The 27,255-nt window shown below is 55.5% G+C and overlaps 1 protein-coding gene across 1 annotated transcript in view; it reads left to right on the top strand.

Moving 5' to 3' along the window:
• The first annotated feature begins 486 nt into the window (after positions 1-486).
• PIGG (phosphatidylinositol glycan anchor biosynthesis class G (EMM blood group)) overlaps positions 487-27,255 on the top strand; it is a 28,704-nt gene continuing 1,935 nt past the window's right edge. Inside the window, exons 1-12 of the mRNA XM_081087864.1 lie at positions 487-717; positions 1,263-1,468; positions 5,906-6,115; positions 7,279-7,467; positions 8,796-8,937; positions 11,502-11,714; positions 12,666-12,883; positions 13,109-13,387; positions 14,226-14,683; positions 16,544-16,735; positions 25,446-25,755; positions 26,354-26,517. Of these exons, the coding sequence (XP_080943990.1) occupies positions 570-717; positions 1,263-1,468; positions 5,906-6,115; positions 7,279-7,467; positions 8,796-8,937; positions 11,502-11,714; positions 12,666-12,883; positions 13,109-13,387; positions 14,226-14,683; positions 16,544-16,735; positions 25,446-25,755; positions 26,354-26,517 (2,729 nt within the window). The 5' untranslated portion in view covers positions 487-569. The remainder of the gene's footprint in view (positions 718-1,262; positions 1,469-5,905; positions 6,116-7,278; positions 7,468-8,795; positions 8,938-11,501; positions 11,715-12,665; positions 12,884-13,108; positions 13,388-14,225; positions 14,684-16,543; positions 16,736-25,445; positions 25,756-26,353; positions 26,518-27,255) is intronic.

The following is a 27,255-nucleotide window of genomic DNA, read 5'->3' as shown; positions in this document are numbered from 1 at the left end:
TTGTCAGTGAAGATGCAGGCCTAGGACGTAACCACCCGCCATGACTGCTTTTAGTTACAGTTTAATGTCAGACCAGCCTTTGTGGTGACTTCAGGTCTCTGCGTCTGCAAGCCTGTCCGCAGCCTCACGCAGGCAGGATGGGAATAAACGCTCGCAGGAGCCACAGTCTCTGCTGCGTCGCAGCCACCAGCGCCCTGGGTTGTCCGGCTTCACTTCGACCCACGACTCTCACCCAAACTCCAACAGGACCTGAGACGGGCGTCCCACAGCCCAATGGCAACAGACGCCCACGCGGGTGGGCGGGGCCTCGCGTGGGAGGGGCGAGCGGGATTCGCTGGTGGGCGGGAGACCCGCCGTGGGCGGGAACAGCGTGGGGATTGGGCCGGCGCGCCGGAAGTGCTGTGTGTGGCCTCCAACTCGGGGCGGCCGGGCACCCGGAAGCGCTCGCCCCTTCTTGTGTGTCGCTGGTGCGCAGCCGCCGGGACGCGGGGCGGACTCCGTCAGGGCCTCGGGGTGCACCTGCTCCTGCCGTTCCCGCCCCGGAGGCGCCGCGCAGCGCGGAGGGCACGATGCGGCTGGGCTGCGGGGCCTTCGCCGCCGGCTGCGTGGTGATCGAGGTGCTGGGGGTCGCGCTCTTCCTGCGGGGGTTCTTCCCGGCGCCCGCGCGCCCCGAGCCCGAGCCCCCGGCGGCGCCCGCGGCGCCCGAGCCCATGGCAGGTACGGCCCGCTCCGCTCCGGGCCCTCGGGTCCCGGCCTCCTGGAGCTCAGGGAGTCTCCGCAGATGACGACGCTGCGGACCGCGCCCTCTGACAGCCGCCAGGCCCCTGGCACCGTCGCGACGCCCGCCCGGCGGGCCCCCTTCTCGGTCCGCCCCGCCCGCAGCCCCCGCCGGGGAGAGGCCCCGCTCTGCCAGGTCCGCCCCGCGGGGCCGCCGAGCGTGCGGCCAGTTGCCGGAAGCTGCCCTTCCGCAGCGCGCGCTCGGAGGGCCAGCGCCTGCCCTGCCATTGCAGGGCCCTCTCCCGGAAGGGCCCCCGGGGCGGGCTCGCTCCTCGCCCGCTGAGGGCGGCTCATCACTGGGTCCCGGGCTCCTCGCTACGTGGGGGAGCCCCCCCACCCCCCGGGGAGGGCACTGTTCTCGGGGTCGGTACCGACAGGGATGGCGGGTTAGGTGCCAGAGACGTGGGCAGAAACTGGGTTATAGGTGATTGGATGCTAAGTCACGTGTACAATTCAATTTTCTTTTTTCTTTCAAACCCTTTTAGGAGCCAGTTCCAATTGGACCGAGCGCCCCCCGCCTCTCTTCAGGAAAGTCGTTATTATGCTGATCGATGCCTTGAGAGATGATTTTGTGTTTGGGTCAAAAGGTGTGAAGTTTATGCCCTACACCACTTACCTTGTGGAAAAAGGAGCAGCTCACAGTTTTGTGGCTGAAGCAAAGCCGCCTACAGTTACCATGCCTCGAGTCAAGGTAAACGGTTTCACATCGTGTTTTATAAATCACTAGACCCAGATGCACGAAACTCACGCGAGGGGCTCAGCCCTCGCAGCCCGCCCAGCCCGGCTCTGTCCGGTAGAATGTCCGGAGGTTGTTCGGCTGTTCGGTGTAATTAGCACATTAGCCCTTTAGTATCTAGGACGGTTTGGCTCTCAGAGGTTCAGAGGGCTCTCTATAGTCTGTTACCTGTCCACATTTGAAATGCATTCGGTGCCGTCAGCCTGGCTGGGGCAGCCTGACAGATAAGGCAGAACTGAGGCCACCATGTGTACCCCTTTCCAAGTAGCCAGCGTTCAAGCTTCCTGGGCGGCATAAGGGATTGAAAGCCAGATGTTCCAGGCCAGCCTGGTCTCAGGGACGCCCTCCTCCTTGCTACCCTGCTGTTTTCTCCAATGGCCATCAGGTCCGTTATAATCCTGGAAAGGCTTAAGGGTGATCTCGTTCAATCTCTTGACTTGATCGGTGCGAAGGGAAACTCAGACTTGCCCCGCACCGAGGCACACAGGGACTGACCCAGCAGCGTCTGCTCCCCAGCTCTCGCTGTGTCTGCTGTGTAACCTGCCTGCAGCTGCTTGGCCTCGTGAGGGTGGCTTTTGGTGCCTAGTGCTTCGCCCGGGAACTATGGGTAAAGAAAAGACGAAAGCTTTATTAGGGACCATTTCCGAAGGAGGGAACAGGCTTGACGTACCCAAGTCACGCAACTGGATTGGGGACTGGAGCACAAGGCTGCCTGGCTCCAAAGACTGGGTGTCACGAGGCAGCACACAGCCGCACTGCCGAGCAGGGAGACTAAGCCAGGTCCTTCTCAGAAGGCAAGAACCCACCCTTCCCAAGGCCATGGCAGCCACAGGAACCTCCAAGGACATGACAGACTGAGTTCTCCCTTCACCCTTCCTCGGGCCCCCACCTGCAACTCGGTCGCTCCCATGCTCCCTGGGGTGACAGCCTAGAGGGTAAGAAGACTTCCATAAGGCAAGAAATTGCAGTGTCCGTTAAACTTGTGAAAAGGTTCTTTTTACTTTACTAGTAATCATAGCAACGCAAATTAAAACCATCTGCAAGGCCAAATTTTGTCTATCACCTTGTAAAAATTTAAAGATTGATGATAACCTACTCTTCACGAGAAAGAAGGTGAACAAGCGTCTTAATTCTGAGACGATAGCTGGACTGAGCCACCTCCCTCCTCCAGTCCAGTGTGGCCTCCGGCTCGCGCCCCTCGACTTGGTGCCCCCCACCGTGCCTACTCACCCAGGCCTCATGGCAGTCATGCCCGTTCACCTCCCCTCGCCCGAGCTACTTTCCTCTCTCATGATCACACATAGCTTGGCTCCCATGCACACTGCCCTCTGGCCTCAAGCCTTTGCAGTTACTGTGTCTCCCTAGGAAGGCCCCAACTCATCTCACCTAGACAACACTTCAGTCTCAGGTCTCAGCTCAAATGGTACTTCCATTGGAAACTTTTTAAAGAAAGTATCCATTAAAATGGTCTTGGTTAAATATATTGTGTATTCAAATACTAAAAACATAGCCCCGGCTGGTGTGGCTCAGTAGATAGTGCCAACCCTCGCACTGAAGGGCCGTGGGTTCGATTCCCGTCAAATGCACATACTGGGTTGCAGGTTCCATCCCCGGCCCGGTCGGGCATGTGCAAGAGACAACCAATCGATGTGTCCTTCTCACATGTTTCTCCACCCCTCTTTTCCCATCTTTTTTTAAAAAAAGGAAAAAATATCCTTGGGTAAGGGTTAATAAATATTTGTGTGTGTGTGTGTGTATGTGTGTGTGTATATATATGTATATAATATATACACATATTATACACATAAATTTATATGTAGTTTTTATAGCTGTTAAAAAAAAGATAAAGTAGCTATTTGTTTTCTGGGGAAAGGAATCGGTGGTCTGTTATTAATTGGAAAATAAAACCAAGTTGTAAAATTATTTACATAGTTTGTTACCATTTTGGTGAAAAATGTATCTTTGTATATTTTTGGTTGTACACCTACAGAAGAAAGTAGGGTACTTACCAAAAATAACCAGTTATCTCTAGGAAGTAGAATTTGGGGTAAGAGAGAGGCTCACATTTTGAGAAATAACTTTAGCCCTGGCTGGTGTGGCTCGGTGGATAGAGCGTCAGCCTGCAGACTGAAAGGTCCCAGGCTCGATTCCAGTCAAGGGCACATGCCTGGGTTGCAGGCTCGATCCCCAGTGGGGGGTGTCCAGGAGGCAGCCAATCAGTGATTCTCTCTCATCATGGATGTTTCCATCTCTCTCTTCCTCTCTGAAATCAATAAAAATATATTTTAAAAAAAGAAAAAGAAATAACTCTAGCCCTGGCCAGTGTGGCTTGGTTGGGTGTCCTTCCTCTGCACCGGAGAGTCGCTGGTTCAGTTCCTGGTCAGGACACACGTCCTGGTTGTGGGCTCCGACTGGATGTCTCACTCTTACCTCTATTGCATCGAGCTTATGGAAGTCCATCACACCTGTCTTCATCTCTCTAGAAATCAATTTAAAAAATCTTAAAAGGAATACCTTTATGGAGATAGAATTTTTGTCCAATCCAGCACATGCATTTGTATGTGTATAGCTGGACGAGACATAACGTGTGTATAGCCATGCCCCCTCCTCCACTCGAGATCGACCCTCACCCAGGAGTGGTGGCTGTCGTCGCTGCTGTTGTGTGTGGGGCGTGACCTGCCTGGACTAGGCCTGGAGAGTGTCTCCCTGCGTGCAGGGCAGCTGATGTCTCGAAGGTCGTTTTTCCAGTTCTTGTTTTTAGTTTGAGGCTAGTATTTCCAGGGGCCACTCAGGGTCAGCACAGGTTAGCAATTGCTCAGAAGTTGTGCATAAAGACCTAGTGTGGTGAGGCTACCACCCTTCGTGGGGCCACGTGTGGACGGGCCACGTGCTCACTGGTCAGGGACTGACGCGTCCGCCCTGATTCTCACTTTCTCTGTGAGGAGGCCTTCTGCCCAGCCAGCAGGAGCTAGGAAGTCGGCCCTCCCTCTCCAGTCTCCTGAGGGTCCACGCAGCCTTCCAGGTGCCAGGAAGAGGTGGCGCTGACAGGGGCCACTACACCTGTCTTGTTCCTCCAATCCCCCCCCCCTTTTTTTTAATATATTTTATTGATTTTTTACAGAGAGGAAGGGAGAGGGATAAAGAGTAAGAAACATCGATGAGAGAGAAACATCGATCCGCTGCCTCCTGCTCATCTCCCACTGGGGATGTGCCCGCAACCCAGGTACATGCCCTTGACCGGAATCGAACCCGAGACCTTTCAGTCCCCAGGCCGACGCTCTATCCACTGAGCCAAACCGGTTTCGACTCCAATCCCCTTTTAAAGTGTGGGCTGGTCTCTTACCACAACTAGCACAGCGCCTCGGGCCGCTGTTGATGTGGCCTCGCCATGGGTGCCATACCCTTGCGTGGCATTGTCCCCTAGAGCCAGCTCCAAGTCGAGGGCCCTCCTGTCCTCTGCGCCTGCAGCACAGCCAGGGCGCAGCCCCGTGGAAGCACTGCGGTGCTCACAGAGCTCTGAGACTGCCGTTTGTCTTGAGTAAGAACTTCTCAATGGATTGTCTATCCTTGGTGAGTTTTCAGAGTCCCCAAATGGTGGTTTTGACAGTTTTATCCAGTGTCATCTTGCTCTTGGGGGAGAAGAGTGGGCGAACTTGCATGCGTTCCAGACGCCCAGAACACGCACCTGTCCGTTTGCTGTTGGAGAAGGCTTGGCAGTTGCCCCTTGGGTGTGACCCGATTCCTGTTGATTTGCATTGCACAGGCCGGGACACTTGTGCTGTGTGTTGTTGGGAGATACAGACCACAGAGACCGTGCCCCATCGATGCGGCCTCTTGGACTCCTGGCTAAAATGAGGGAGGTCACAGGAAGGTGTGAAGATGTCACACCCCCTCCCTGTCCCAGAAACTGGGGCCATGTGGTGGGGGGGGGAGGGGTCCCCACCGGCACATCTGGGCCAGCTCTCGGGGATCCCTGAGAGGTGTGTGGAGCTGCTCCTTCACTCGGGAGTGGACAGTAGAGTCTCTGGTTTGTGAATCGGGACGTGGAGTTTGCAGACTTGAAGCTCAGGTGAGAGCCTGGCCGTGGGTGTGAACACAGGCTTGCGCACACACCACCTTTGGTCGCTTGTTTTGGTTCTTCTCCTCTGGCTCCCCCAGCGCCTCCTTTATCCTCTCCTTGTCTGAAATGGGGTCAGGCGTTCACGGTGAAGCGTTCTGGTTTTGCCAGAATCTGCGGGTAGCTTTCCCCATTTGTCGTAGGACCGACCCACCCTCCGGTCCTGGGAGTGCCCGACTTTTATGCTTGAGTCTTTCCTCTGTGTCGTGGCCAGCACCCCTCCCCCTGCTGCGCATTGACCCCAAAGTCTAATCCGAGAGTGTTCCCTCCTGCAGGCATTGATGACAGGGAGCCTCCCCGGCTTCGTGGATGTCGTCAGGAACCTCAACTCCCCCGCACTGCTGGAGGACAATGTCGTCACTCAGGCAAAAGCTGCTGGGAAAAGAATCATCTTCTATGGAGACGAGACATGGGTGAAGTTATTCCCAAAGCACTTTGTGGAATACGATGGAACAACCTCATTTTTTGTGTCAGATTATACAGAGGTCAGTGTTTAAAATAAGAAACATAGGTCCTACCAGGTGGAGAGGCAGCGTTCGTTGTAGTGGTGTTTGTTGCTCTGTCGGGAGGGTGTGGAGACAGTACAAACGTGGCTCACTTGCACCGTGACAGCCAAGGGCGTGAGCCCTGGTGCCGGTGTGAGCACGGCTCTCTGGAGCCCACAGCCTGGAGGCTGAGCACCGATTGGCAAGCGTCAAGAATCCAGAAGGGCTGCCCAGCCAGGAGTCAGGGGAGCAGGGACGTCCCACAAGGATAGAGTGGTGGCAGCCTCTGTCTGAGGCCGAGCCCAAGGATGCCACACTGCCTGGGGCTCCGAGGCCGTTGGTCCCTCTGCACGTAGGTCAGCGTCGAGTGGGAGGCACAGGTCGAGGGCAAGCTGGGTGGGTGGTCTTGAGAGGCATCCGCTGGGAGTGCCGCTTGGCCAAGGGGAGGAGTGATGAGAGCCCTTGTTGAAAGTTGAGCCTGGGTGCAGAGGGAGACCCTCGGGGCAGTGGCACCGCGTGTCTGGACTTGGCATTAGGGCGGACAGCATTGCACCCCTCACCTGTCCGTTGGCTGACACAGATGCCCGCTGCTGCAGTGGCCTGTGCAGCATAGCAGTGCTGGCCAGTGGCACCTGGGCCTCCCCGTCCTGTGCACAGTCCCTCAGAAACGTCTCTGCCGTCGGCTTTTCGGAGGGGGGGGGGGGGTGGCCAGCAGTGGGGTCGGGGCTGACCAGGCTAAATGGCTCTGTTGGGGGCTGTGGACGGCTGGTCAGAGTGCTGTCTCCTCCCTCCCAGGACAGCGCTCATGCTGGTCACTGGAGCCCTGAGCACTGTCCTGTGCTCACTGCTCTCCCCTGTGTAACTGGGTCCTGGGTCCTTGCTCAGTGCAGCCCTCGCCGTGCCCACAGAGATGCTCTTGCAGCAGACCTTGCTCGGTCCATCTTATAACACAGTCTGTCTGCAGCCTGGGGGTGCGAAACGATGTCAGTGAAAGTTTTGTCTCATCTGATGTTTAGTTCTTTATGGCAGTTTTAATTTTTTTTTCTTGTCTTTTCGAACTCCCACGAGTCCTGTCACCTATAGTAAACCCTGTGATGTATAACGACACATCACTTCCTTGGGCAGTGACGATCTAGCTCTTCATTTGCACTTTCCCCTTAAAGGTGGACAATAACGTGACGAGGCACTTGGATAAAGTATTGAAAAGGGGGGATTGGGATGTGCTAATCCTCCATTACCTGGGGCTGGACCACATCGGCCACATTTCCGGGCCCAGCAGTCCCCTGATTGGGCGGAAGCTCAGCGAGATGGACAGCATCCTGATGAGAATCCACACCTCGCTGCTGTCAGAGGTGAGCTGCGCTTCGGTGGGTCTTGGTGCCAGGAGGCGCTTGTGCCCACAGTCCCCAGAAAAACTAGCCGGCACGTGAGCTCAGGTGAGCTGAGTGAAATGTCACGCCCACCGTCCCCTGGCAGCCTCAGCCGGCACAGGTGCCACTGCGATGCTCACCTGCCTGGTCCCGCCTCCAGTGGCTGTGTCTCCACCATCACCATCCCTCCCGCTCCTGCTTCTTGAGTGCCTTCGGGACGCTGAGCCTGTCTTGGTGTCTACGGGGTGTGGGCTCCAGCCAGGAGGGCAGAAAAGAAGCACAGTGAGTGCATCAGGGTTCTTTTTTAAAATATATTTTTATTGATGTCAGAGGGAGAGAGAGAGAGAAACATCTGTGATGAGAGAGAATCATGGATCGGCTTCCTCCTGCACACACCCACCCCCCCCCAACCCCCCCCACCCCCCACTGGGGATCGAGCCTGCATCCTGGGCATGTGCCCTAATCGGCAATCGAATCGTGACCTCCTGGTTCATAGGGTGACACCCAACCACTGAGCCAGGCTGGCCGGGCTGCATGAGTGTTCTTGAAGGTGACGTGCCACAGGACAATGGGGGCAGGAGGAGGGAACCGCACCTGAGGGGCTGTGGTTTTCAGCAGCCTGGGCAGAGTAGTCACAGGAGACGTGAGCAGAGGCTGGACAGGAGGGGGCCGATGTGCCAGGCCAAGAGCAAGGGCGAGGTGGAGCCTGCCAGGCACATCCTGGGCAGCAGAGGTCATGGCTGGAGCCCCAGGGCAGGAAGGTGGCTGCATTTGACAGATGGGGGCACCGGGGCACGCAGAGCAATGTGCCTGCACTCTCACAGCTCAGAAGTGGCAAAGAGGCCCGGGCCCAGAGCCTCTGCCCTGAGAGGCCTCTGCCAATCCCACTGCTGTGCGACCTCCATGAGATTCTGCTTGTTTCATACATGACGCTATCGGACCGTGACCCTTTGACCTGACTAAGCTCATAGTTCAAAGGAAAAACCCACTAACTTAGAAAGAACTGTTCATGCAGCTGGACCGGGGGGGGCACGCTTTCTGACCCAGGGCCCCAACGGGCTCTTACACGGGACCGGAGGCCGGACAGAAGCCTGGACGGAGTGTCTGTGTGAACTAATATACATTCACAGTAAACATCGTTACATAAGAGGGGACGGTCTTTTTTTTCAATAGTTTTATTCATTTCAAACCGGCGGGTCCGGCCCGCGGGCCGTAGTTTGCCCACGGCTGCGCTAGAACCTGACGTGCGTTTCCTAGCGAGTACGTGTTCCCAGTGTCAGTGCCGTTGAAATGGCCCCTTTGCCTTACAGGAGAGGGAGGCCCTCTCGCCCAGCCTGCTGGTTCTCTGTGGCGACCACGGCATGTCCGAGAGTGGGGGCCACGGGGCCTCCTCCCTGGAGGAAGTGAACACCGCGCTGCTCCTCACCAGCTCTGCGTTCGAGAGGAAGCCCGGTGAGGACGCAGGCATGGCTAACATGCTGAAACTGTATTTTACTGCTGTGTTCTATCACCCGATATTAATTGTAAAACTATTTTTGGAAGCTAAGTTTGAAATAGCCTGAGTAATGGCAGAATGAAAATTAACAGGACAAGGGGCAGTCAGGATGAGGAGGTTAGATTTCTTGCCCTGGTTATTACAATACAAGTGTCCTTTGTGGGAATTCGGTTGTATGGATGCCACTGCCTAGATGCCTAGGACTGTTAGTAAGAATGTCCTGTAGCTTAGCGACTTCGGAGGCACATATATGAACTGAGAAACATAAGTGCTTACATTCCCCTAAAAGTACCCTCTGTTAGAAACTAGAGGTTGAATAGCCGTGTCATTAGGAGTCGCCAGACCAGTCCGAGCAAGATTCACTGAAGACTCATCTGTCATCACTGACACCCAGTTCTGCACCCAAACACACGGGCCCCTCTGACCCACCCCGCCTGCCTCAGGCATGGCCGTCTCCGCCACCCTCCCCATGGGCCTGCCTTTGCCCCTCGCTTCACTTGCTGTTGTTTCTGTGGATTCTGTGGCTTCCTCTCACAGTTCCTTGCCATCACCCAGCACTGTTGGAGCCAGCCTTCCAGAGAGCGGGTACAGTGCCCACCAGGGCACCGGCCTCTGCACCCCGCCACCCTCACTCAACTACAGCACGGCCTCTGCGCCCCACTATCCTCACGCGACCATAGCACGGCCTCTGCGCCCCACTTCCCTCACTCGACCACAGCACGGCCTTTGCGCCCCACTGCCCTCACTTGGACCACAGCAGGGTGGCCACCGACTGGGGTGAGAGCCCTGCACTAGAAATGGCTTCTTCCCAGCACTTGCTCGTCCTGCCCGGTGCCTGAGCTCCTGGGACGGAAATGGCGCCACGTGAAAATGTCTCACAAACACGCGTTCATGGACGTTCACAGCAACATCACTCATGAGAGCCCAGAAGTGGGAACCCAAGCCCTGATGAGGCGGCTGAACGTGGTGCGTCCACACAGCAGATACCACCGACAGCAGGAAGGAGTGAGGGTGGGCCGTGCAGCAGGGCTGTCTTGGGAGGAAAAGGACAGCTGCCGGGCTGGGAGGCCCGTGTGCGGGCAGATGGCCTGGAGGGCTGCGGGGGCGTGTATTTAACTTGACTTTCTTTAAGAATAGTTATATCCTGCAGACTTCACTCCTTCTGTTCATTGAGTCAGTCTCAGTTTTAGAACATTTATGTGAGTGGTCCCCACCACTCCCACTCCCGCCACCACCCTCCACCCCTCCAGCAAGTTGTGTTTCTGTCGCTGTTAGATTTGCGTCTTCCAGAGCTTCTAATACAAGGAGCCCTGGGGCGGTGGTCTTGTGGCCAGGATAGAGGGCCCTGCAGTGCTGCTGAGTGATAGCTGTGGTGGGGGCACGCGTGTCCATTTATCCATTCATCTGTGGACGGGGCTGTGAACATTCGTCAGCAAGTGTTTGTGAAGACGTATTTTCATATGGTGTCTTTTAAAAAATGTATATTCTTATTGATTTCACAGAGGAAGGTAGAGGGAAAGAGAGATGAAAACATCAGTGATGAGAAAGCATCACTGATGAGCTGCCTCCTGCACGCCCCTCCCTGGGGATGGAATCCACAGCCTGGGCCTGGGGCCCTGAGCGGCGGGCCTGTGGTGTCATTTTTCTCCAGGGCACCTTTGACTCCCTCTGTGCTGTTACTGTCAGGTGGCTTCTGCAGGGCACAGCCAGGTCTGTGCGCAGCGCGGGGCTGCTGCGGTCAGTGTCGGGTCTCAGCACAACAGCCAGGCCCCACCAGTGTCAGTGCTGAGAACTAGCCCTCAGTGTCAGAGACTATGAGAAGAAAAGTAACACTGGAGCGGAAGATTTCTAAGTATAACTCAGGAGGCATCAGTAGAGGGTTGGTCAGAAAAGAAGAATAAATTGGACCCAGTTAAAAAGAAAATTTCATACAACCCAAAATTACCATAATCAAAGCTAAACCTCTACAAACTCGCCCTCGAGTGGGAGGCTGGCCCCAGGCTCCGCTGACCCACCTGCACAGGCGGCTGGGGGGACGGGGGAATTTCTCCACCGAGAAGAGGACGCCTGCGCTGAGCTTCCTGTCCAGGGTCTCGTGGGGCCTGGGGCAGAGCCGGGCCTGAGCCCAGGTCGTGACTCACCCAGTCTCCTTGTAGGGCCCGTCAGACGCCAACCCCTGCCTAGTGCAAAGCGCTGCAGGTGCTCAGGCCGTGGCCACTGGGCCAGCCTCCCGCTGCTTTCCCAGAGGTGCCCCGAGGGGCTGTGAGCACCACTCTGATCCAGAGGGCAGGGCCGCCAGGGACCCCCAGGTGACCGTCTGCTGCGCCACCTGCTCCCTGTGCCGGCACCTCCCAGGCGCTGTGGCTGCTTCAGGGAAGGTGGTGGCAGTCGGCTCACTGACGGCCGGTGCGGTGGTCCATGTAAATCTACAGGGAGTGGTTTGGCGAGATGGTGATTGACGTGCGTTGTCAGAGGTCAGGTGTGTCCGAGAGCCTGTCGCTGACCCTGCTTCCTCCCCTAGGTGAAGTCCGGCCCCCAGAGCGCGTGCAGCAGACCGACCTGGCCGCCACCCTGGCGGTGGGGCTCGGCCTGCCTATCCCGCAGCACAGCGTGGGCCGCTTCCTGTTCCCGGTCGTGCAGGGCAGAGCCCTGCGGGAACAGCTGAGGCTCCTTCACTTGAATGCAGTGCAGCTCAGCAGGCTGTTGCGAGCGCGCATCCCGGGGTTCGAGAGAGGTGAGTCACGCCACCCTCCGCCAGGCTGGGGCCCCGCGTGACCTGGCCCTCGCTGCGGCCTGGCTGTGCTTTCGGAGCTCGGCCATCACCGTGAGCAGCACCCAGAGGCCGTTGTCTCAGGCACGTGCTCCCATACGTGTGCTCAGTCGACAAGTGGTGACTCTTCCCACTGTTTCTGTTTGGACAGCAGGGCCAGGGCTGCCCTCATGGAGCGCAGCTTGAGAGGGAGAGCAGGAGGTGCCACTGGTGTCAGGTGGTGTGTGGGTGGCGAGGCCTGGGGGGTACGTGCCTCACTTGCAGGGATGAAGGGGCGGGAGTGGCTGGAGCAGAGGAAGGCACAGGACGGGAGGCCAGGGGTGTGGGGGCCTCTGGGACCCTGGCTAGAGTAGGGGCTCTCGCTTTCGTCCTGAGTCGCGGAGCCTGAGCTCTGCAGCCGGCACTTGGGAGGTTCTGGGCCCAGGGAGGCTGGAGGAGAGCTGGGAGGAAGCTGCCCAGAGAGGACTTGCGATACGGAGCCGGTAGAAGACCCAGGCAATTGCTGAGAGGCAGGCAGGGCAGCCATGCGGGGGCGGGGGGGGAGGGGTTGTGGATGTGGTGGAGACAGCGGCAGGCACCCGTCCGCCCAGTCCTCACACAGTGCGAGCATGGGAAGGTTTCTGTAAAGTTGAGGGCCTGTTAACACGATGCATTTCTGGGTAGTTTTCCATTGCAGGAGCAGAGGGGAGGGAAGGAGAGAGGGAGCAGGGGAGGAGGCGAGGCAAGGCCAGGGGTGGAGGCAGAGGGATGGGGGAGGTCAGCTGGAAGGAGGTTGGAGGGTGCTGGCCCGTGACCAGCCCACACACGAAGGTTCCTGGGCGCCAGCTGTCAGGTTCTCCCACAGGCCGCGGAAGCCACTGGGAACCCAGTGCCTGCGTCTGTGCTGCGTCCGCAACCTGTTCCTCTTCTTGCCAGAGCACGGATTCGAACAGTTTAAAATATCAGAAAGGCTGCACGGAAACTGGGTCAAACTGTACTTAGAGGAAAATAATGCAGAAATCCTTCTCAACATGGGAGCCAAGGCCCGCAAGCAGTACCTGTACACCCTGAAGGCCCTGAGCCAGGCCTTGAGCAGCCAGGAGGCCCAGTACGACATCTACTCCATGGTGGTGGGGACCGTCGTGGTTCTGGAGGTAGGGTGCTCGCACGCAGCGAGGCTCACCTGTGGCGCTGGCTCGATACCCCAGCCAGGATATTGCAGTGGAGTGTCTGCAGCACATCAGTTTCCCCCAACAGGAAACTGGTTTTTCTGTTTGCTCACGTGTGCCCTGGTGCACAGTCCTGTCCGGGCGGGCGGCTGGAGGCGTGGTTTGGCCTTTCCCTGCCGCCACTGGACCAGCCTGTGCTTTCTCCGCCAGGTCCTCGCCCTGCTCCTGCTCAGCGTCCCGCAGGCCCTGGGTGCCACGGCGAAGCTGGAGGTCCCTCTGTCGCCCGTGTGTTCTCTGCTCTTCTACGTGATGTTCCTGCTTCTCTGGGCCATGCACATGGTCGTGTGCACCTCCGCTGAGAGCTTCTGCTACCTGTGCAACCTCGCGTGGCCCGTGGCGGGCGTGGTGCTGGCGCTGGTCTCCGCGCTGCTCTGTGGGGTCTTGTCCACTCTGACCAGGATGTGTGTGCGTAGAAAGCTTCTGAGGAGGGTAAGGCTGGCTCCCGCAGATAGGACACATCTCTTGGTGGAGGCTGCACTTGGTAGTTGAGTACCTTTCCCTCCCGATGTGTGCGGCAGGTGCAGCGCTGGCCGGAGCCAGGGAGGGCAGCCTGTCCCCAGGCTCTGGGCCCACCTCACACTCTCAGCTCCGTGCTGACAGGTCCCAGGCCTCGCCTGTCAGGTGAGAGAGGGTGGGAGAGTGAGAGAGACAGAAACATCAATGATGAGAAAGAATCATGGATCAGCTGCCTCCTGCATGCCCCACACTGGGGCTCGAGCCCATAACCCAGCCATGTGCCCTGACCGGGAATCGAGCTGTGACCTCCGGGTTCCTAGGTTGATCTCAACTACTGAGCCACACTGTCTTTAGTTTTATATGCTTCAGGTTGGTACATTGAAGGGATGGTGCTGTGATGCCAGCTTTGTCATTTCAGTAGAATGAACATTTCAGTGGAAACTTCTGGATTTCTGGAAAATTCATGGTTGGATTCTTGGGAAATACCATTGAGGTTCTTTGGTTTAGTAGTGGGAACTGGCTGTGGCTGCCTGACGACCCAGGCTCGAGAGGACGAAGATGTTGTATGAAGGGCTGGGTCCAGGGGCCGGGCCCAGGTCTCTGAGCCCCCACGCTGCCCAGATGGTGTGGGTCTAGGCACCATGTCCCGTCACCAGGCTTCGGACGGGCTGTGCTGAGGAGGGCAGGCCATTCCTCCAGAGCCAGGGGAGCATCTGATGAGTGTCCCGTGGGTTCTGCTCTGTGCCCAGCATGCAGCCCGTTGTGTGCGGTTCTCAGGTTTCCCTTACAAAGTCCACCTTCCTTTCTACAGAAGCCAGCTCCTTCCCACTGGAAGTGGTCGGAGCTGGACTTCCTCATCCTGGCGGGGACTGCAGGCCATGTCCTGAGTCTGGGTGCAAGCAGCTTCATCGAGGAAGAGCACCAGACCTGGTACTTCCTCGTCAGCACCCTGTGTCTGGCTCTGAGTCACGAGAGCTACAGAAGCTGCTTCCTGGGAGACGATGAGGAGCCTGAGCATTGCCCACGGGTGGCAGGAGAGTTTGCCGGCACGGCATCAGCTTTGCGGGACAGGAGTATCAGCTGTGACATGTTAGAGCTCGACCAAGCACGCCAGAGCCCCTCTTCCCTGGACGGACTCCGAGGGCGTGAGAAGTGCATGGCGCTGGCCAGCCCGTGGCTGATCCTCGGCTGCTGCCGGCTGCTGCGGTCTCTGAACCAGACAGGGGTGCAGTGGGCCCACCGCCCTGACCTGGGACACTGGCTCACCAGGTGAGAGCACGCGCCGTGGCCACGGCCAGCTGGCCAATAGTCGCCTTTCTCCACATGGGCCCGTTTGCCATGTTCAGGGTGGAAGTGGTATTTGAGATTTGAAGAATTAGAAAAATACGCCCTAGCGCATGAATTGATGTTGAAAAGCAAACTTAGGTCAGGCCGGCCTGTGTGGCTGGTTTTATGGCCGAATCCCTGCGGCTGACGTTTGAGAGCCTGTGAGTGTTCAGTGGTAATCACAGCGAGGAGCTGGCTCTGCCCTGGCCAGCTGCTCCCGGGAGGACAGGCTGTGACGTACGTGTTCAGAAGCCCTCGACAGCTAGTGGCTGTGCGGGTGCTGCTTCAACACCTGGGACAAGTGCAACAGGTGAAAACCAGACTGGAAAGGGGGGCTCATGATAGAGGGGGGCGGTGGGGCTCAGGACAGTCAGACATCAGTGTGAGGGGCTCAGGACAGTCGGACGGGGTCTGTGAGGGGCTCAGGACAGTCGGACATCAGTGTGAGGGGCTCAGGACAGTCGGACGGGGTCTGTGAGGGGCTCGGGACAGTTGGACGGGGTCTATGAGGGGCTCAGGACAGTCGGACGGGGTCTGTGAGGGGCTCGGGACCGTCGGACGGGGTCTATGAGGAGCTCGGGACAGTCGGACGGGGTCTGTGAGGGGGGCTCAGGACAGTCACAGACACCTGCAGCAGGAAACTTCAGCAGAACAGGGAAATGCTTACTCCGACCAGCAGTTGGGAGTTTCAGGTAGAATAACAGGGCACTTTTATCTAACAAGATAGGGAACAGAAGAGATAGGCGGTCTGGGTGAGGCCGCAACCTGGCCCACATGACAGTCACTGGGGAAACAGTGTGTCCTGTGCCTCCAGCCCGAGTGTGGCTCTTTCCTTGACTGCGAATTCTATGGGGAATCTCCCATCCCAGCGTCAACCACCGACAGCCCAGCACCCCGGACAGCGCTCCTGGGCTGCTGCTGCGAGCCCACCCCGCGCCCTCAGTGGCCTGGAGAGAGGAGCGAGGCCGAGCCCACGGGCCCTGGGACTGCACAGGGGCCGCGCCTGCTGCTCAGGAAAGCTTGGCCGTGCTGGGGCCGTGCTGTCCTCCCCACACTGGACCGGGCTCTTCCCCTCGGGCTTCTGCGTCTCAGGCTGTCCCTGCCGGTTTGCAGAGGCGGCCCTGGGACCAGGACAGAGCTGCTTGGGGGCATCCAGGCTCGCCTTCTGGTGCTTTTTCAGTTGTCACCATTTACCACCAGGACAGGACATAAATGTCCAGTTTAAACAGCAACAATGAGTGGACCCCATGTGACCACCCCCAGAGCAAGACCCTGGCCACGGGCACCCTCTGCCTGTTTCCCAGGCGTGTTTCCTTTGTGTGTTTCATTTCGTGAGCAAACAGTGCTCCCCGCCTGCAGCAGTGGGCGTGGCCAGGCAGTTGGGCGCCCACCCACCCTGTAATCGCTGCCTGTGAGCCTCCCAACTTCTCTGGGGTCTCGGGCCCTGAATGGAGATCACACCAGGAGGTGCATGACTCCCCGGAGTGGGATGTACCCTGGGAAGCACAGGGTTTGCCCAGCAACTCCCCGCCTGTGTAGGGAACATGTGGCTGCCCAGAAAAGGGGCACATGGCCAAGCGGTGAGTGGACCACTGTGGACAAGAAGCGGTAGGTCAGGGCAACAGCCCTTCGTTTGTACATTGTGAGAGCCTCAGTCTGCATTTCAATCACCAACCGTTTTCTTCCATGCTTTTCAGGAAAATCAGCTGTTTTTAGGACAGTTCTTAGAAAGCCACGCAACAGAGACCCAGCATCGCTAGCTGCACTTGTGGGTAATTCCTGGCACTTTCCATTCCCTTTCAGCTCTGACCACCAAGCCGAACTCTCCGTCCTCGCTGCCCTTTCCCTCCTCGCCATCTTCGCGCTGGTTCAGAGCAGGTGCTCCTCGGTGGCCAAGGGGGCCCTGGCGCTTGGCCTGCTGGGTGTCTACTGCTACAGGGCAGCCACTGGCCACGTGCTGTCCCCATGGCAACAAGACAACAAGGATGTTTCCAGGTAGTGTGCTGCAGCCCGGGGGCTTGTTTTGAGGTCTCTCAGGTTTTTGAAGGGACACCTGCCTGCTGCCTTTAGGACGTTGGTGAAGTGGTTTCACCGAGAGCCGCGGGCCTGGCTGAGCGCTCAGTGAGCTGATCCTGCCCTCGGTCCTGGTGGGAGACAGTTGAGGTGAGGTGTGAGGTGTTTGAGGGTCATTTTTCTTAAATAAGGAATTTTTTTAAAAAACAAGGCGTCTCAAGGATTCAGTATTGCCTGGTCAGGACAAATGAGATAGAAGAGCGAATGGGTGTTGCCTAGCAGTTGGGAAACACGGCAGAAAACGAAACTCACCCAGGTCTGGCCGGGAACCCCTGAGGAGCCCCGTGCCGCTGCGCCCCGAGTCACCGTGCAGGTCAGGGCAGCTGCTCTGTCTCCAGGAGACGGGGGGGTGGGAAGGTGGGGGGGGGGGCAGTGTCCCAGGACTGTTGGAAACGTGCGGACCCTCCAACCCAGGTGTCCTCTCGAGCAGCGAGGAGGCCCAAGGCGAGGGGTGGGCTCTGCTCTCCAAGGCACGAGCATTGCACCGTGGGAGGCGGCAGGGCCAGCGTGGGGGAGCTCTGAGCGAGCGTGGCTTGTTCTGGGCTCGCAGCCCCCGGCGTCTGCTGAGCTGTGTGTTCACAGGACATGCGGAGACGCAGGGCAGCAGGCCGTCCCTCTGTGTGTGGCCTGAGCTTGTGAAGTAGGAGCGTTGCTTTTCATGTTCATGTGACAGACTCACAGAGGGCACTGGCCCTCGGTGGGTAGGTGGCTGAGGGGCACGGGTACCCCTGGAAATGGCCTGCCAACTGGCATGGGGAGTCAGTGATGCCAGGGGCCTGGTGAGGGGATGCACCCGACACAGGAAGGCCAGATGGGGACAGCGTGGTGTGCAGGCATCTCAGAGGAGGCACGCTTTGTCGTCGGAGATTGGGCACCTGCCGGAGAGGGAAGCTGCATTCGGGTGTTTAATGCAGTTGTTGGCCTCAGTCTCAGAGTCTGTGACGCACAAGCGGACCCTCCTTCCTCTCTGGTTGACGCACCGGTTTCAGCATCGCTCGCTTCAGAGCTTGGGGCAGTGTGATCCTCTCACGGACCCAGGGGCTTGTAGGCCGGAGCCCCCTTTGGGAATCTGCTGCTGGGTTCACGTGCTTCCTGCCAAGTGCCTCCTGCCGGGCCTCTCTGTCCCGGTCCTTGGCCCCTCTTGCTGCCAGAGCCGCTCAGCCCAGAGCTGTCCTGAGTCTAGAGCACTGACAGCTGCTTCTCTCCTCGGGCCCCAGGTGCTGCTGCCTGTCCATCTTCTAGAACTTGCCTTTACGTTTAATGCCTGGCTCTCCTCACGTGGAAGCCCATGCTCAGCGGGCAGGGGAGGCCAGGCCGTGGTGGCGTTCTTCCTCCTGGTCGCCCGGCATTCAGCCCTCCCCTCTGTAAGCTCTGACCACTCCAGCCTCTGCTGCGCTCTCTCTGCTCAGCGTGGCTCCCGCCTGCGTGGGCTGCGCCTGACCACATTCCCTGGCAGGCCTCGTGGACAGTGTTTCACTGTTTGAATTAAACTCATACTAAAAAGATAATTTTTAAAAAATGCATAAACCTTCCTAAGAAAATCTGAAAGTTTATTTTTTTCAAAAATATATATTATTTTGATTATTTCATTTACATTTTTGCTTAGCGTTACTGCACTTATTTGTTCTGACTTGGAGAGGGTGTTTGTTAAAGCTGGGGCAGGGTCACAGGAAGGGCTCGGTAGAAGCAGCACCAGGACAGCCCAGGGGGGCACTCGGCTTTCCTTTAAATCATCAGCCTTTCTAGTATAAAATATTTGCTTTATGAAATTTTTTAAAATTTATTTATTGTCTGAAGTTTTACATATGCCTCCTTTTTCCCCACTCGACCGCCCCACCCAGCTATTCCCACCCCCACAAGCACCCACTACCCCAGTGTCCATGACCACTGGTTATGCTAATGTGTATGCACTCTAACCCCCCCTCCCCTTCCATTTGTCTGTGTATCTATTCTTTTTTCTTTTTTTCCATTTTATTTTTTCTTTATTTTATCGTTGGGGGCCATAATGATTTCTGAATAAAACCTGGTAGGTAGTTTATCTTTTTTTTTTTTAATTCTTTATTAAGGTATTACAAATGTGTCCTCATCCCCCCCATTAAACCCCCATCCTCCCCCCCCCCCCCTCCACTCATGCTCTCATCCCCATGTTGTCCATGTCCATTGGTTTGGCTTATATGCATGCATACAAGTCCTTTGGTTGATCTCTTCCCCTTACCCCCGCCCTCCCCTACTTTCCCTCTGGGGATTGATAGCCTGATCGCTGTTTCTGTCTTTGGATCTGTCCCTGTTCATCAGTCTATGTAGTTCTCTATATTCCACAAATGAGTGAAATCATGGGGTATTTATCTTTCTCTGACTGGCTTATTTCACTTAGCATAATGCTCTCGAGGTCCATCCATGCTGTTGCAAAAGGCAAGAGTTCCCTTTTTTTTTACCGCAGCATAGTATTCCATTGTGTAGATGTACCACAGTTTTCTAATCCACTCATCTGCTGATGGGCTCTTAGGCTGTTTCCAGATCTTAGCTATGGTAAATTGTGCTGCTATGAGCATACGGGTGCCTGTGTCCTTTCTGATTGGTGTTTCTGGTTTCTTGGGATATATTCCTAGTAGTGGGATCACTGGGTCAAATGGGAGTTCCATTTTTAATATTTTGAGGAAATGCCAGACTGTTCTCCACAGTGGCTGCACCAGTCTGCATTCCCACCAGCAGTGCACGAGTGTTTCTTTTTCTCCACATCCTCTCTAGTACTTGTCGTCTGTTAATTTGTTGATGATAGCCATTCTGACAGGTGTGAGATGGTACCTCATTGTTGTTTTGATTTGCATCTCTTGGATGATTAGTGACTTTGAGCATGTTTTCATATGTCTCTCAGCCATCTGTATGTTCTCTTGAAATGTGTCTATTTAGGTCCTTTGCCCATTTTTTGATTGGATTGTTATCTTCCTTTTGTTAAGTTATATGAGTTCCCTTATAAATTTTGGAGATTAAACCCTTATCTGAAATATCATTGGCAAATTTGTTCTCCCATGCAGTGGGCTTTCTTGTTGTTTGTATGAAATTTTTTAAACCTTTGTTGTTGAGAGTATTACAGTACCCCTCTTTCCCCCCCCCCATTACCCCTCCACTAGGTTCCCGTCCCGCCTAAGACCTTCACCACCTTATTGTCTGTGTCCATAGGTAACGCATATCTATTAAGATGCAAAGTGTTCCCTCAGGAGTTCAGCTGGGAGGCCACGAGTTCGATTGCTCGCTATGACGTGCACTCACCACCAGGGGGTGGCACAGAACGAAGGAAAGCTCCAGCTGGCAGCTGGGGAAGGGAGGCCCCGGCTGGCAGCCAGAAGGCCCCGATCAGCCCTGATCATAGGCCAGGCCTAGAGACTCTACCCATGCACAAATTTTGTGCACCAGACCCAGCTCTCGCTCTCTCTCTCTCTCTCTCTCTCTTTCTATATATATATATATGTATATATATATACACACACACACACACACACACACACACACACACACATACATATATATATTAGAGGCCCGATGCACAAAATTCGTGCAAGAGTAGGCCTTCCTTCCCCTGGCTGCCAGCACTGGCTTCCCTCTGGCACCTGGGACCTGGGCTTCCCTTGCAGCCCGGCTTCATCCAGAAGGTCATCTGGAAGGACGTCTGAAAGGACATCTGGTCTAATTAGCATATTACGCTTTTATTACATACACTAATAAAAGAGAAACATGGTAATTGGTGTACGACCGCTACCCTTCCCATTGGCTAATCAGGGCAATATGCAAATTAACTGTCAGCCAAGATGGCGGCCGGCAGCCAGGCAGCTTGAAACTAACATGAGGCTTGCTTGCTTCAGTGACGGAGGACTCCAACATTCCCCACCGGCTGCTGCAGGCCTCTGAGCCTGCAGTTTCAAACATTGTAACAAATATAGATGCCCAGAAACCAACTTTCAGCCGGCTGGGATCTCAGAGCTGGAGTTGATACAGAGTTTCGATTATAGAACCGAAACAAACCAGATACCTGCTTTCAGGAGCGGAGGCCTAAGAGCTGGAGCCTCAGAGCTAAAGCTGGCCCAGAATAAAAAAAGAAAAAAAGGAGCAGTTGGGAGCTTCAGTCCCAGCCTGAAAACAGCCCTCAGCCCCTCACCCAGACTGGCCAGGCACCCCAGTGGGGACCCCCACCCTGATCCAGGACACCCTTCAGGGCAAACCAGCCGGCCCCCACCCGTGCACCAGGCCTCTATTCTGTATAGTAAAAGGGTAATATGCCTCCCAGCACTGGGATCAGCGGAGCTGAGAGGCCTCCCGGCACCGGGATCAGTGTGACAGGGGGCAGCGCCCAAACCCCCTGATTGCCTGCGGCTCTGTGTGTGACAGGGCAGGGCCACAACCTCCCTATCGGCCCTGCTCTGTTTGTGACAGGTGAAGGCGCCCCAACCCCCTGATCCGCCCTGCTCTGTGTGTGACGGGGCGGTGTGCCAACTCCCCTATTGGCCCTACTCTGTGAGTGACAGGGGGGAGCTCCTCAAACCCCTATGGGCCCTGCTCTGTGTGTGTCGGGGGGGAGCTCCCCAACCCCCTGATCGGCCCTGCTCTGTGTGTGACAGGGGGCAGCGCCCCAACCCCCTGATTGGCCCTGCTCTGTGCGTGACGGGGTGGCACCACAACCTCCCCATCGACTCTGCCTTGAGTGTGACAGGGGGTGGTGCCCCAACCCCCCAATCGGCCCTACCCTGAGCGTGACTGAGGGTGGCATCGCAACCTCCCAATCCATCCTGCTCTGTGCATGACAGGGGGCGGCGCCCCAACTCCCCAATCAACCCTGCTCTGAGCCCAACCAGGGGCTGCACCTAGGGATTGGGCCTGCCCTCTGCCACCCAGGAGCAGGCCTAAGCCAGCAGGTCGTTATCTCCCAAGGGGTCCCAGACTGCGAGAGGGCACAGGCCGGGCTGAGGGACCCCCCCTCCCCCCCGAGTGCACTAATTTTTGTGCACCGGGCCTCTAGTTATAGATAAAAGCCTAAGTGGCAGTTACGACGGGTCACTGTGACACACACTGACCACCAGAGGGAAGATGCTCAATGCAGGAGCTGTGCCCTGGTGGTCAGTGCGCTCCCACAGGGGGAGCACCACTCATTTGACAGACCCGACCCAGCACCCACCAGCCCGGCAGCAGCCACTCACTCCTTCAGTAGTCCTGCAGGTCTCATCTCCGCAGAATGGGCCAGCGCCACTACACGATCCCAACAGTGCTGCCCTCCTGGAAGTCGGCCTCGGGTACCACAGCCGCTTCCCCTCCTTAGACGCTTCGCAAGGAAGAAAGGATATAAAAGCAGCCGCCAGGTGGCTCCCAACAACGGGTGCAAACATCAGCGGGACAGATCCGGATCCTGGATCGGCAAGCGTGTCCAGTCCCACTCCCCACCTTGGGACCCCACCTGTGCATGAATTTGTGCACCGGGCCTCCAATATGAATATCTTTGGTTAATTTCTTACTGCCCCTCCTCCCGAGATTCTTCAGTCTGTCCCATGTTTCTGCCTCAGATTCTATTTTATTCATCAGTTTATTTTATTCATTAAATTCCTTCTTTTATTTTTATTTTTAGATTCAACTTTTTTATATATATATTTATATTTTATTTTTTACAGAGAGGAAGGGAGAGAGATAGAGAGTTAGAAACATCGATGGGAGAGAAACATCTATCAGCTGCCTCCTGCACACTCCCTACGGGGTATGTGCCTGCAACCAAGGTACATGCCCTTGACCAGAATCGAACCTGGGACCTTTCAGTCCGCAGGCTGACGCTCTATCCACTGAGCCAAACCAGTTTGGCTAGATTCAACTTTTGATAAATATGTATTTATTGCCATTTTATTGTTCATATTTTTTCTTTTTTTCTTCTTTTTCTTTTTCTTTCTCATCATCCTCCTCCTCTTTACCTTCTTTCTCCTCCAGTTTGGTGGTGATGAATTTCTTTAGCTTTTTCTTGTCTGTGAAGCTCTTTATCTGACTTTCAATTCTAAATGATTACTTTGCTGGGTAGAGTAATCTTGGTTGTAGTCCTGGCTTTTCATCACTGAATATTTCTTGCCACTCTCTTCTGGCCTGCAAAGTTTCTGTTGAGAAATCAACTGACAGTCGTATGAACACTCCCTTGTAGGTAACTAACCGCTTTTCTCTTGCTGCTTTTAAGATTCTCTCTTTGTCTTTAACTGTTGGCATTTTAATTATGATGTGTCTTGGTGTGGGCCTCTTTGGGTTCCTCTTGTTTGGGACTCTCTGCGCTTCCTGGACTTGTAAGTCTGTTTCTTTCACCAGGTAGGGGAAGTTTTCTGTCACTATTTCCACAAATAGGTTTTCAATATCTTGCTCTCTCTCCTTCTGGCACCCCCATAACACGAGTGCTGGTAAGTTTGAAGTTGTCCCAAAGGCTCCTTAGGCTATCTTCATGTTTTTTGGTTTCTTTTTGCTTTTCTGATTGGGTGTTTTTTTGCTTCCTCATGTTCCAAATTGTTGATTTGATTGTCAGACTCCTCTACTCTCTTGTTGAGTCCCTATAAATTATTCTGTATTTCAGTTAGTGTATGATTAATTTCTAACTGGTCCTTTTGCATGTCTTTCACATTTTCACTAAGTTCCTTCAAGCTCTCATTAAGATCCTTGAACATCCTCATAACCATTAGTTTTAACTCTGTATCTAGTTGTTGTAGTTGAGCCTTGATTGCTATTGACATCACTGGGAGGAGTTGACTTAGGAGAGCTTAGGCTCCCAGTCTTGCATAGATGGGAATTGGCTGTGCAGACCAGGCTGCAACTACAGTGGGAGAGCTGCTGTGCAGGAGACACCCCATGGAGCAGGACTTGGTTCAGTGGAGCTATGGTGCTGAGTCTGCCCCCTGAGTGTGTCGCTTGTGGATGTGTAGAGTTGTAATCTGCTATGGTCTGAAACTGTCCGCCAGGTGTACTGGGTCTAGTGCAGGGGTGGGCAAACTTTTTGACTCAAGGGCCACAATGGGTTCTTAAACTGGACCGGAGGGCCAGAACCAAAGCATGGATGGAGTGTTTGTGTGAACTAATATAAATTCAAAGTAAACATCATTACATAAAAGGGTACGGTCTTTTTTTTTTTTTTAGTTTTATTCATTTCAAACGGGCCGGATCCAGCCCGCGAGCCGTAGTTTGCCCACGGCTGGTCTAGTGCCTCCCGGGTGGTACACAGTCAGCCACTGCCTGGGGCCACCCTGCAGGAGCTACAGAGCTATCTGCAGATGGCTGTTACTTGTATTGGGCTTGGAAATGCCAGGTGAGGGCAAGCTGTGAAGTAAGGTAGGCTGGTGCTAGCGCCGGGTCTTGGGCCTCTTATTGATAGTTATGGGTTATGCCGACACCGGCTGCTGCTTGTTTGAGAGATTTTAGGAAAGTTTTTTTTAAAAAACATATTTTATTGATTTTTTTACAGAGAGGAAGGGAGAGAGATAGAGAGTTAGAAACATTGATGAGAGAGAAACATCAATCAGCTGCCTCTTGCACACCCCCTGGGGATGTGCCCGCAACCAAGGTACATGCCCTTGACCAGAATCAAACCTGGGACCCTTCAGTCCGCAGGCCGAGGCTCTATCCACTGAGCCAAACCGGTCAGGGCAGGAAAGTCTTCTTTGAAATAAGTCGATCCCCCAAAACCAGGGGTCCTAGCAGAACACAAGGGACATTCGGAAGCCAGACAACAAGGCAGTCCCTTTCCTCCTGCAGGAGGTGTGTATGCACTGGGGCTGGGAGCATGCACATGCTGAGCAGCGACCACTTGGGCTTTTATTGCTCATGCACCTGATCTGTCCCTCACTCTTAATGGGAGAGCTTAGGCTCCCAGTCTTGCATAGTTGACTAATTTAAAGGAAAAAGGAAGGGGTTGACCTTTGCCATTTCAAAATGGTGGCACCAGAGGAGCTGCAAGTCACACGGGCCAGAATGGTGGCTGTCTACACTCCCTTCTATGACAGGGAAGATTATTTGTTTATTCTCAGTCTGAAACCTGAGCCAGAACAGACTTATTCACATGAAAAAGCTGTTGCAACAGCTTGGGTGGGGCTGCAAATTGGAAAGGACCGGGCATGAAATTTATTTTAATATGTTTAGGGATATGTGTTTCACACGATGAAGTTCTTTGGCGTGTTGTCATAAACAGTGTCCTTTGCAGGCAGCTGCAGGTGACATGCAGAAATGTTCAGTTTACAACAGGCACTGCGCAAACACTGGACGTGCAGTCCCTCGGTCAGTTCCGCGGACGCCTCTGTGGGGTGTAGGTGCCGTCTCTTCATTTGAGATAACACGGTCGAGCATCAGGAGTCCTGACTGACTTGCCCACAACAACAGATGGTGTGGACCAGCCCGTTGTGTGTGCAGGTGTGCCTCAGTGTTTGTGAGCTCGGCTGTTCCTGGCAGAGCTGTACCAGGTCGTCCTCGGACAAGAGGAGGAAGGTTCCTGTACGCCAGCTCTGTCAGAGGAGTGCACACACAGGGGTCCTGGGCTTCCACTGGGTGCCCGGCAGGCGGGGCTGGGGCTTGTTAGCTGAGTAGACACTCAGTCTTCGTGGGGAAATATGTGCCCATTTGTTTTGCTTTTTCTTAGGGGCATCATTGAAGCGCGTTTCGTGTATGTGTTTGTCCTCGGCATTCTGTTCACGGGCATCAAAGACATGCTTAAGTCTCAAGTCCTCACTGCAGGCATCCCAGTCAAGACTGTAGGTCTATGGGACGTGTACAGTGGACTGGTGCTCCTGACAGCCTTGCTCTTCAGACCACATAACCTTCCCGTCCTGGTGTGCAGCCTCTTGATCCAGACCATGATGACCAAGTTCATCTGGAGGCCCCTGAGGCACGGGGCCACTGAGGTCACCGTCATGCACTATTGGTTTGGTCAAGCGTTCTTCTATTTCCAGGTAGGTTTTCGTTATCTTTGTGGGTAGACCAGTAACTTTTTGTCATTTATCTTTCAGTTTTTCTTTGGGAAGTTTCCGTGTTAGTTCAGAGAAAGAGCTGTCGGTGTAGAGTGGTGGTGCTGCCCCTGCCGTGTGTGTGTGTCTGTAAGACATGATGCAGCAGTTGCGTGAGGCATGGCTGCTGCCAGACCATCCGCACAGCTTCATCTGCTGAGGCGGTGACTGTGCTCTCGTGGCCATCCTGCTCGCCTGTCCCCTCAGTCATTCATCCCCTAGAGCCCAGCGTCAACCCTCAGCCTCCAGCGAGGGCCCCTGGGCTGCGTGGCCTCCGGGTTCCAGCCCTTGGGCAGGGTCCTGGGGGGAGGGTGTGTCACGTGTCTGTGTGAAGTAGACAGATCTGAGGAAAGGCAGACCTTGCTGCAGCTCATCAGAGACTTCCGTCTGTAGAGTCTCTCCACGATCAGACCTGGCACTTGCTCCTCGCCATCTTTGGAAGTGTGTCCGGGGTCAGCCAGGACAGGAGGGTGGGCGGGCAGCCGGGGCTCCTGGCTTCTCACGGTCACATGGCCATGTTGTGAGTGTGGCCATGTCATTCCAGGGAAACTCCAACAACATCGCCACGGTGGACATCTCGGCGGGCTTCGTGGGCCTGAACACCTACGTGGAGGTCCCGGCCATGTTCCTGACGGCTTTTGCGACGTATGCGGGGCCTGTGCTGTGGGCCAGCCACTTGGTGAACTTCCTGAGTTGGGAGCCCAACAGGTGCAGCTCCTCCTCTGTCCCTCAGCAGTCTGTCCACGCCCCTCGAGTGCACAGCTCCCTTTGCCAGGGTGACGGGAGGGGTGACCCTGGAGTGTGACTGTGGAAGCCCCTGTTTCTGTGGCTGAGAAGGACCCACTCCCCAGGCGAGGGGTAGGGGGCAGCCAAGGCCACCTGTCGATGAAGCTTCTCCCAGTTCTCCTTCATGGTTGGTGCCATGCTCCCTGGGGTCCCCTTTCTGACAGTTGGATCCCTAGTGGGACCCGCGGCGTGCGTACAAGGACTTGCTGCAGGAGCTCGGGTCTGGAGCCGCCACAGAGAGTGAACCAGAGCGCCAGTCAGGCCGCCTCACAGAGCAGGGCTTGGGGCAGCAGGGGTCACGGCCTGTCCCGGGGAGCGGGTGGGGGCCGCGTGTGCCTGAGAGTAGAGCTGCATGCGCTAATGCTCGGGATCTTGCATTTCGGTCTGGGATCCGTTTTGAGCTGGTTCTTACATGTGGTATAAGTTGGTGGTCGAGCGTCATGTTTCGCACATGTCTGTCCAGGTTCCCAGCGCCCTTTATTGAGAGACTGTCTACCCAGTGTGCACTCTTGCCATCACCTCTGTCCTAGACCATGTGGCCTGGGCTCACTTCTGGGCTCTGTTTAGCCCTTGTCATGGTGTATGATCTTGCTGGGCTCGATTTGCTTGTATTTTGTTGAGGATTTTTGCATCTATGTTCATCAGGGATATCAGCCTATA

The sequence above is a fragment of the Myotis nattereri genome (assembly GCF_964212035.1).
Source record: "Myotis nattereri genome assembly, chromosome: 1".
Lineage (NCBI taxonomy): Eukaryota > Metazoa > Chordata > Mammalia > Chiroptera > Vespertilionidae > Myotis > Myotis nattereri.
The sequence above is the reverse complement of the archived record's forward strand: the minus strand, read 5'-3'. Positions and strand labels throughout refer to the sequence as shown.